The following is a 10,388-nucleotide window of genomic DNA, read 5'->3' as shown; positions in this document are numbered from 1 at the left end:
CTTCCAGTCCTCAGGAATGGAGGCTGATTTTAAGGAAAGATTACATATTTTTGTCAGGAGATCCACAAGTTCACATTTGAGTTCTTTCAGAACTCTCGGATGTATGCCATCTGGGCCTGGTGATTTATCAGTTTTTAAGTTGTTTATCAGTTTTAGGACCTCCTCTCTCGTCACCTCAATCTGACTCAGGTCTTTCAACACCCCTCCTGAAATCAGTGGTTCTGGAGTGGGCAAGCACTTCTCATCTTCCACAGAGAAAAAAGAGGCAAAAAATGAATTCAGCTTTTCAGCCATTTCCCTATCATCCTTCAGTACTCCTTTTACCCCTTGGTCATCCAAGGGCCCCACTGCCTCCCTGGCTGGTTTCCTGCTTCTAATGTATTTGAAGAAAGTTTTATTGTTGGTTTTTACGTTTTTTGCTATATGCTCCTCATATTCCCTTTTTGCCTGCCTGACTACAGACTTGCATTTTATTTACCATAGCCTGTGTTCCGTTTTATCAGCCTCACTGTGACTAGCTTTCCACCGCTTAAAGGAATCCTTTTTACCTTTTAAAGCTTCCATTACTTTGTTAACCATGCAGGCTTTTTCCTATACCTGTTTGTGCCTTTCCTAACCTGAGGAAATATTTTTTTTTAGCTTCTAGAATCGTAGTTTTAAATAGTTTCCAAGCTTCCCCAATGGTTTTGACCCTTTCTACTTTTCCCTTCAGTTTCCTCCCCATATGTCCCCTCATATCAGAAAAATTACCCCTTTTAAAGTTAAAAGTGGTTGTGTGAGTCTTGTTGGCCAATTCCCTATTTGTACAAATGTTGAACTCCACAACATTATGATCACTGTTCCCAAGCGGTGCAATCACTTTTACATCTCTCACCAGGTCTTGAGTGTTACTTAGGACCAAATCACGGATCGCCTCTCCCCTGGTAGGTTCTGTGACCATCTGCTCCATAGGCTGCTTTGTGTCTCAGACATCCACGAACATTGCAAGAGGGCCAGGATTACGACATTAAGACAGTGCAGACCAAACAAGCCAGTTGAAAAAAATTCCATATGGTAAACAATACAGAAGATGGATTACGGAAGCAGAAGCCAAGGCCCTAAATCCAAGACAATACTGACGATAAATGGTACGATCCTGTGCCATTTGTAAAAGCATCCCCCCCAAACCAATCCGTCAAGTCAGGGTTGACTTACGGCAACTCCCATCGGGTTTTCAAGGCAAGAGGTGATTTGCCATTGGGGGGAGGAGGAGATTGGATTTATACCCCGCCCTTCACTACCCAAAGGAGTCTCAGAGCGGCTTACAAACTCCTTTCCCTTCCCCTCCCCACAACAGACACCCTGTGAGGTAGGCGGGGCTGAGAGAGCTCTTCACAGAAACTGCTCTTTTTTCAAGAACAGCTCTTATCAGAATTACGGCTTGCCCAAGGTCATCCAGCCAGGTGCCCTGTTGCTGGCCCTCCGGAGGAACTGGGTGGCCACTGTGTGAGACAGGAGGCTGGACTAGAGGGACCCTCCCTGGTGTGACCCAGCAGGGCTCTTCTGAGGTTCTTATCAGGGGAAGGCCTCGACCTCTCTGCCCTGTTGTGGGCCCTCCAGAGGAACTGCCTGGCCCCTGTGTGAGACCAGATACTGGACTAGGTGGACCCTCACTGGTCTGATCCAGCAGGGCTCTTCTGATGTCCTTATCAGGGGAAGGCCTTGGCCTCTATGCCCTGTTGTTGGCCCTCCAGAGGAACTGGTTGGCCACTGTGTCAGACAGGAGGCTGGACTAGATGGACCCTCACTGGTCTGATCCGGCGGGACTCTTCTGATCCTCTTATTGGGGGCAAGGCCTCGGCCTCTATGCCCTGTTGTTGGCCCTCCGGAGGAACTGGTTGGCTGCTGTGTGAGACAGGATGCTGGACTACATGGACCCTCACTGGTCTGATCCAGCAGGGCTCTTCCAATGTTCTTATGAAGGCCTCGGCCTCTATGCCCCGTTGTTGGCCCTCCGGAGGAACTGGTTGGCTGCTGTGTGAGACAAGATGCTGGACTACATGGACCCTCACTGGTCTGATCCAGCAGGGCTCTTTTTATGTTCTTATGTGGTATTTCTGTGTTACGTGTTTCCTAATGCAGGCTTTCTTAGGCTCGCTTTTTCAAAAAAATATTCTCCCACCAACCTGGCCCCTTGGGAGAGGCAGCTAGACCTTAACAGAAACGTCTCTCTGGTCCCTGCACTCAGCAGGATATGTAAAATGTAAAAGTAAAAACACTTTGGCTTCTGACACCGTCTGCTCCCTTTCTCTCTCAGATGTGAAGCCCTCGAATATGTTGGTGAACACAAGAGGCCAGGTCAAGTTGTGTGATTTTGGGGTCAGCACCCAGGTACGTTTCATCCCAGTTTGCCAACCTCCCCCCCTCCCCCCCCTCATTAGCGCTGCTTTCCAGAGTGTCCACGAGACCCAACGGGAGCCCCCTTGCGACACCCTCGCCTCTACTGGGAATGCCCGATTCATCCTTTTAATCTCCCGGCCACTTTCCTTCATCAGGATATGATTGTTCATTGTTTAATGACAGTAAAAACTGCTGATGTTGTAATTACTACTTACGAATAGCCAACTTCATTGATATGCAGCTTGGCGCGGGAAGCGTTTGGGCCAAACAAAAGGGAGGGCAGATCGGGAGGAGCGCCTTGGGAGCCCGACTGGCCCACGGTAAAAATTAATATTGGGAGCAACAATAGTTAGTGGGCTTCGGCGGCGCGCAGCACAAATTTTAATTAATTTCCATTTTGGGCTTCCCCTGAGAACCTTCGTGATACTGACCCATGAGCTTGCCGTAGTCTTGAATTGAATTGCGGCCACCTTTCCTCCCAGCGAAACACGAGGCCCAAAGAGAAGGTCACTGCTGCATGATACGTTGTCAAAGTCTGTTGTTCCTCCAGCATATTTAGTGTTCATTCCAGGCGGATAATGAAGGTGGCTTTATTCACATCTTGAGCCAGCTGACAGTGGGGGGGGGGCTGGTTTGTTGGGTGGAAGTGAAATAGAATAAAAAATTGGGGGGGGGACCCTACTTCCAATTTACTTTTTTATATCCAACTGGCTGTCGGTGGTATAAAAGCTCGAAAGCATCCCGTTTAAAATGGGAATCGTCTGTGAGGTTATGTGTCGTAAACGACAGCGCTGTGGTAGTTTTAAATTAGGACTCTTGCGCAAAGGAGGAAGGGAGGACTCAATCATCTTAATGCCTTCACAGGCAAATGTGTCGTCTCCCCCACTGCCACTGCCTTTTCCTCCCTGTTATATAATTTTTAGCTGATTTATATATAGGATGATTGTAGGTTAAATGAGGAATAATTGCCCGTTTTATTCCTCACATTATCTTTATATGGCTCTAACAGACTGTTTTGTCTGATAGCTGGTGAATTCCATCGCCAAGACGTACGTCGGGACGAACGCTTATATGGCGGTAAGTGTGATTTACGCAGAGACTTGCAAGCAGTGTCCCCTCTAAGCTGAGTTAGTTTGAGGTAGCTCACAGTTTCTTAGCCTCCGACTCACACATTTTTTGCCTCAGCTCAGGAAGGATGGCTCCAGGGCAGACTAATGTATGCAGTAGCCAAAGCGTTCGCTCACAACTTTTAATGCCAGGAGCTCACAAAGTAGAATGTTTGCTCACAATACTCTACAGCTTACAGGGAACATTGCTCCAAAGCAAACTAATTTATGCAGTAGCCAAATCGCTCACTCACAACTTTAATGCCAGGAGCTCACAAAGTATAATTGTGCTCCCAAGACTCTCCACAGCTGAGAGAGGGAGCATTGCTTGCAAGTGAAAAAGCCTTTGGTGGACTACCTGGTTTGGTGTTCCCTCTAAGTTTAGTCGTTTGCTCTCCTACCATCATGTACATCTGTGTTCATTTTCGGGTTTTTTGCAAATAGATCGTAAAGCCATATACAGAACTGCAGAATGCAGAATCATCAGAGAATAGCCTGTTCAGTGTTCCCTCTAAGCTGAGTCAGTGTGAGCTAGCTCATAGTTTTTTAGTCTCCGGGTCACACACATTTTTGTCTCAGCTCAGGAAGGAGGGCTCCAGAGCAATCTAATTTATGCAGCAGCCAAATCACGTGCTCACAACTTTAATGCCAGGAGCTCACCAAGTAGAATTCTGTGTCAACCTACGATGACATGTAGGACTCTGGGGTGGAGGAATGATTTCTGGGGGAGATTCCTGTTAAATTCCAGGCCCTAGGTAACTTTGGCAATATCAGATATGATTTGTCACCTTTAGCCATGCCCTGGAGATTCCAAACGACTCAAGGATGCGATACATGGAGTCATCTTTGAAGATGGTTCAGAAACTTCAGTGGACCCAAAATGGGGTGGCTGTAAGGAACATCTGTCTCCATTTTCAGATGACCTCATTGGCTCCCAGTCGGTTTCCAGGCTCAGTTCGAAATGCGGCTACTAACCTAGAAGGCTCTAGACGGCCTGGGCCAACAGCTGCTGGCATTTAATGTCTTTCTCTGATCCAAGCCTAGATGGGGACTGTTCAGTGTGCTACTATACTTGTATGAGGGTTTGGTGACTTTCTTGAGAGTGTGTTTCTTGTGTAACTGTGATAAGCCACTGTTGCGCCCTCACAGGAATGATGTTGGAGCCCGGTTCCTCCATAAGAACATCAGAAGAGCCCTGCTGGGTCAGACCAGTGAGGGTCCATCTAGTCCAGCATCTTGTCTCACACAGTGGCCAGCCAGTCCCTCTGGAGGGCCAGCAACAGGGCAGAGAGCCCGAGGCCTTCCCCTGAAAAGAACATTGGAAGAGCCCTGCTGGGTCAGACCAGTGAGGGTCCATCTAGTCCAGCATCCTGTCTCACACAGTCCCTCTGGAGGGCCACCAACAGGGCAGAGAGGCCGAGGCCTTCCCCCTGATAAGAACATCAGAAGAGCCCTGCTGGATCAGACCAGTGAGGGTCCCTCTAGTCCAGCATCCTGTCTCACACAGTGGCCAGCCAGTCCCTCTGGAGGGCCACCAACAGGGCAGAGGGGCTGAGACCTTCAAAAGAACACCAGAAGAGCCCTGCTGGATCAGACCAGGGAGGGTCCATCTAGTCCAGCATCCTGTCTCACACGGGCCAGCCAGTCCCTCTGGAGGGCCAGCAACAGGGCAGAGGGGCTGAGACCTTCAAAAGAACACCAGAAGAGCCCTTGTGGATCAGACCAGTGAGGGTCCGTCTAGTCCAGCATCCCATCTCACACAGGGGCCAGCCTTTTCCTCTGGAGGGCCAACAACAGGGCAGAGAGGCCGAGGCCTTCCCCTGATAAGAACATCAGAAGAGCCCTGCCGGATCAGACCAGTGAGGGTCCGTCTAGTCCAGCATCCCGTCTCACACAGGGGCCAGCCTTTTCCTCTGGAGGGCCAACAACAGGGCAGAGAGGCCGAGGCCTTCCCCAAGAAGCACCTAAGAAGAGCCCTGCTTGATCAGACCAGTGAGGGTCCATCTAGTCCAGCCTCCCGTCTCACACAGTGGCCAACCAGTTCCTCTGGAGTGCCAGCAACAGGGCAGAGGGGCCGAGGCCTTCCCCTGAGGTTGCCTCCTGGCTCTGGGATTCAGAGGATTAGTGCCTCTGACTGTGGAGGCTCCCCTCAGTCACCATGGCTGGTAGCCATTGATAGACTGGTCCTCCGTGAATCTCTCTAATCCCCTTTTAAAGCTGCCTGTGCCTGTGGCCATCACGACATCCTCTGGCAGCGAATTTCACATTTGAATCAGGTATAGCCCTGTCATGGATCCGGAATGCGGAGGGGTGCCTTCCTCCCCGCTCTCAGCTCTTCCCTGTCCAGCTACTGTGCGCTTGACCTCGTAGTCTCCAGCTGCCTTTTACTCGGCTGGGAAAGTAATGGCCTTTCGCTTTGCCCGCTTCCTCGCTTGCTTTTGCCCATGTGCGCGGACTATAATCATTGGCTACGTGTTCTTTAGTACTGGAACCACTAATAAACAGTTACCTTCTTCTGAAGCCCTGTGTGGTGTGACCTGACTAGGAGGGAGCCTTACACTCTCTGTGTAAAGTAGTATTTCCTTTCCTGCTGCCCATCAGCTTCATCCGATGCCTTCGAGTTCTAGTATTTTGGGAGAGGGAGAGAAATGCAACTTTCTTTCTGCATAAAGAGGGAAGGTTTCTTGCAGTCTGCCCGTACTGCTGCCTGGGGAGCAGGAGGCACCTTGAACTGCGTTCTTCACTGTTTTCCCAGTCATTGATTTGCTTGGTATTTTTTCGGACTAAGGTGTGTAGAGATCACTTAACCTCTAAGAGCAGAAAAGGGGAAGGGTGTAATAGAGCTCTGATGTAGTATGTTTGATAGACCAACTCTGCTGATTGCTGCCTCTCTAATCTCAAAAGAGCTAGAACACTCTGATTTAAAGGTGGGGAGGGGGGGGGACTTCAAACGAACTATTTTATCTACCGGCTCCTCTTCTTGATGGCTTGAAATAGCTGTAATAATTAAATTGTATTATTCCTTTTAATGTACAAACCTCGATTACACATCTATTTCCCAGGTGTGCATTAAAGAAATTACTTTTTTTCCTTATTGTTTACGGATGACTGTGATGCATCCATCTGTTAATTGAAAAAGTGAGGATTAAAGCTAAGAAGTAATTTCGCCGGTCCTTCTGTTTTCGGACTGCTTTGCTTCTCGCAAGACTTTGTTTCCAGTCAATCAGATATTTCAGCTTAGTCTTAAAAAACAAAAATTATATAACATGAGGAACAGAGAGAGAGAGGGGAGCAGACCCATACCCCGTTCCATCTGGCGCACTGGGGATGCGATGGGCAGATGTAACTGTTTTGTAGACCCCTTACGGTGTCTCTATTGTCTGGAGTGCCGACCTGGGGCTAAATGAAAGGCATACAATGGAGGCCAATTGACTCAGCCAAAGCAAAGACTAGTCTGGGAAGAGCTCGGGACACAAAGTAGATGCCGTTAATAGAGTCGGTTCCCCATATGTCTCTCAACTTCGTTTCATTGATTTTGTACAAGGAAGAACTCATCCGAACCAGGGAGGATTGTGAGGCACTCCGAAGGGATCTAGTCGATCCTACATTGGCTTCTCTTATGTTCTTATGAGATAGGCACAATATATGATCTTTCTCTGCGCCCCCCGCCCCCCCGCATTCCCCCAAAGTGGGTGAGGGCGGGGAGTACTGTTTTCTTCTTCCTGGCCGTAGCATCTCGTGTACCTTAATGCTGAGAGTAATTTCCTCTCCCTCCCGCTCTATCTAGTAAAGGTCCCTGCTCAACGGTATTTACAAAGGGACGTCTTTCGTGGAGGATCGGGTGACTCCCGGCTGCTCGGCTGTCTCGAAGGGTGGGAACGACCCGGAAATGTTGCCTTGAGATGTAAAAAATGCACGAGAGGTTTCTGTGCCCTGCATCTGGGCCGTTGGGAACTTGCTCTTAGGAATGTCCGAAGCAAATGATTGTGTGGATGCTGCGCCACAAGATGCTCCTCCTCCTCTTCCCACTTTATTTCATGTCCCTGAAATTGGACGAAGCCCTGTACAAATGGTCAGAAGTGGATGACTTGGCGCTGTCTTGGTGCATAGCCAGTTTGGCGTAGAGGTTAAGTGCGCGGACTCTAATCTGGGAGAACCGGGTTTGATTCCCCACTCCTCCACTTGCACCTGCTGGATGACCTTGGGCAAGCCATAGTTCTGGCACAGCTGTTCTTGAAAAAGAGCCGTTTCTGTCAAGAGCTCTCTCAGCCCCGCCTACCTCACAGGGTTTCTGTTGTGGGGAGGGGAAGGGAAAGGAGTTTGCAAGCCGCTCTGAGACTCCTTTGGGTAATGAAGGGCCATGGGGTATAAATCCAATCTCCTCCTCCTCCTCCTCCTCTTCTCCTCCTCCTCCTCCTCCTCCTTCTTCTTCTTCCCCTCCTTTTGTCTTCAGCAGCCATGCAGATCAGGGGGCCTCATCTTGAACAGGGCTGACCCACGGGTTTTCGACATCCAATATCAGCTATGATTTTGCCCCCCCCCCCCCAGTTCAGCATATAGACACAAATATCATAAAACATCCACTGGGTTATTGCCAGTGCTGCTCTCCTACGCATGCTTGCCTGGGAGTCAATCCCTTTAAACACAGTGGGGTGTCCGGGACTTGTGCCTGGCCCATCCTCAGCGGAGGTACCGCCGCAAATTCGGGGGCTTCCCCCGTGCTGCAGGAGCCTCCCTCACCCTTCCAGTAGCCACCGTCGACTCGGACAGAACTCCCAGGAGGAGGCTCTGAGTGACAGACCAGCTTGGGGTGGGTGGGAAGGAAGCACGGATGTCGGCTCCCCATCCAGGCCAGGGAGGAGCAGACAACGTTGTGTCTGTGATTTTTTTTATTTAACATTCACTCAGCGCTAAAAGCTCCTGACCTGGGATTAGTGGCTGAGCGGCAGCCTCCTCGGGAACGTTGGACTGGCACTAATTTGGGCGCGTTTGTTTCCCTCTTAAAGGCCTCTGGGTTATTGGAGAACGGGGACGGGCAGGCGGGGGGGGAGCCGTCTTGTAAGGTGCCTGAACGAGACAGGTGCATTAGCAGCACAGTGGGAAGGACGGCCGCGCCGAGTCTCTTTATTCTTGCTGCGTTTCGCACCGTACTTGACCTTGGCGATACTTGGAGCACCGCTTGTGAGTAAAAGACCTGCCCGGCTATTCTGTGCTCCTTCCCGTCTCGAGTCGCATTAAACTCACCGCTAATTGGTGTGAGCTAAAGCCCTCTCTTATTTGCAGGTTGCCACGCACATTAGCTTGGGGACGTTTAAAGCAAAGCAGGTTTGCTGAGGGCACCCGTCCTTGCCGCCTTAATACAGCCCCACAGACGCCTCAGCTGTCGCGGCGGCGGCTCTGGAGACTTGGAGCGAGGAGAGGCAGGAAAGGGGCTTGCTGTGTTTAAAGCAGAGCTTCCAAAAAAAAAACCCCACACCACAGTTATAAGAAGAAGAAGAAGAAGAGATTGGATTTATACCCCGCCCTTCACTACCCAGAAGTGTCTCACAGCGGCTTACAAACGCCTTTGCCTTCCCCTCCCCACAACAGACACCCTGTGAGGCAGGTGGGGCTGAGAGAGCTCTGACAGAAACTGCTCTTTTTCAAGGACAGCTCTTGTCAGAACTATGGCTTGCCCAAGGTCATCCAGCCAGGTGCAAGTGGAGGAGTGGGGAATCAAACCCGGTTCTCCCAGATTAGAGTCCGCCCACTTAACCACTACACCAGACTGGCTCTCAGTTATAAATACAAGTACTGAAAATTCTTATACCAGGGGTCCCCAACGGGCTTGTTCTTATACTATGGTGTCCCCCCAACACCTTTCCTGGTGAAATTGGTGAGATTTGCAATCTGTCTACAAACACTCACGCGCGGCGTATGCACACGTACAGGAAATGTCTGCGAGCACTGGAGATCTCTGCTCATACTTCCGAGGCCTGATTTGAGTTGTTGGTTCAACTGCCTCCTTCTCCTCTCTCCCTTTCTTTTCTGAACAGCCTGAACGCATTTCAGGAGAGCAGTATGGCATTCATTCCGACGTTTGGAGTCTGGGGATTTCCTTCATGGAGGTAGGTGCGTTTTATGGCTTTCTTAAAATGGTACGGAGCGCCAGCCTGTGAGTTTTTAAACATTCCCTGTGCACAGTAGACCTGGCCCTGCAGCTATAGGTGGAAATGCCAGGGGGGGGGGGGGTTGTTCTGAGGCCCGAACTCTGGAGGTCTCATCCGTATCTAGGCTGCAAACTTTGGGTTGGGAAATTCCTGAAGATGTGGGTGTGGAACCTGGAGAGGTTGAGGGGGGAACTATGGCTTGCCCAAGGTCTCACCAGCAGATGCATGTGAAGGAGTGGGGAATCAAACCCGGTTCTCCCAGATTAGAGTCCGCGCTCTTAACCACTACATAAGAACATAAGGGAAGCCAATGTTGGATCAGGCCAATGGCCCATCCAGTCCAACACTCTGTGTCACACAGTGGCCAAAAATACCAGGGGCCATCAGGAGGTCCAGCAGTGGGGCCAGGACACTAGAAGCCCTCCCACTGTTGCCCCACCCACCCCAAGCACCAAGAAGACAGGGCATCACTTGCCCCAGACTGAGAGTTCCTATAAGAACATAAGAGGAGCCAGTGCTGGATCAGGCCAATGGCCCATCCAGTCCAACATTCTGTGTCACACAGTGGCCAAAAATATCGGGGGCCATCAGGAGGTCCAGCAGTGGGGCCAGGACACTAGAAGCCCTCCCACTGTTGCCCCACCCACCCCAAGCACCAAGAAGACAGGGCATCACTTGCCCCAGACTGAGAGTTCCTATAAGAACATAAGAGGAGCCAGTGCTGGATCAGGCCAATGGCCCATCCAGTCCAACA

At 50.4% G+C, this 10,388-nt stretch overlaps 1 protein-coding gene across 1 annotated transcript in view; it reads left to right on the top strand.

The window, feature by feature from the left end:
- Positions 1-10,388, top strand: part of MAP2K5 (mitogen-activated protein kinase kinase 5) — a 236,163-nt gene that overhangs the window by 104,787 nt on the left and 120,988 nt on the right. The window contains exons 13-15 of the mRNA XM_015414599.1: positions 2,297-2,370; positions 3,406-3,456; positions 9,521-9,592. Of these exons, the coding sequence (XP_015270085.1) occupies positions 2,297-2,370; positions 3,406-3,456; positions 9,521-9,592 (197 nt within the window). The remainder of the gene's footprint in view (positions 1-2,296; positions 2,371-3,405; positions 3,457-9,520; positions 9,593-10,388) is intronic.

Source organism: Gekko japonicus, unplaced genomic scaffold, assembly GCF_001447785.1.
Source record: "Gekko japonicus isolate JY-2015 unplaced genomic scaffold, Gekko_japonicus_V1.1 scaffold698, whole genome shotgun sequence".
NCBI classification, from domain to species: domain Eukaryota; kingdom Metazoa; phylum Chordata; class Lepidosauria; order Squamata; family Gekkonidae; genus Gekko; species Gekko japonicus.
This window is presented reverse-complemented; position numbering and strand designations above follow the sequence as displayed.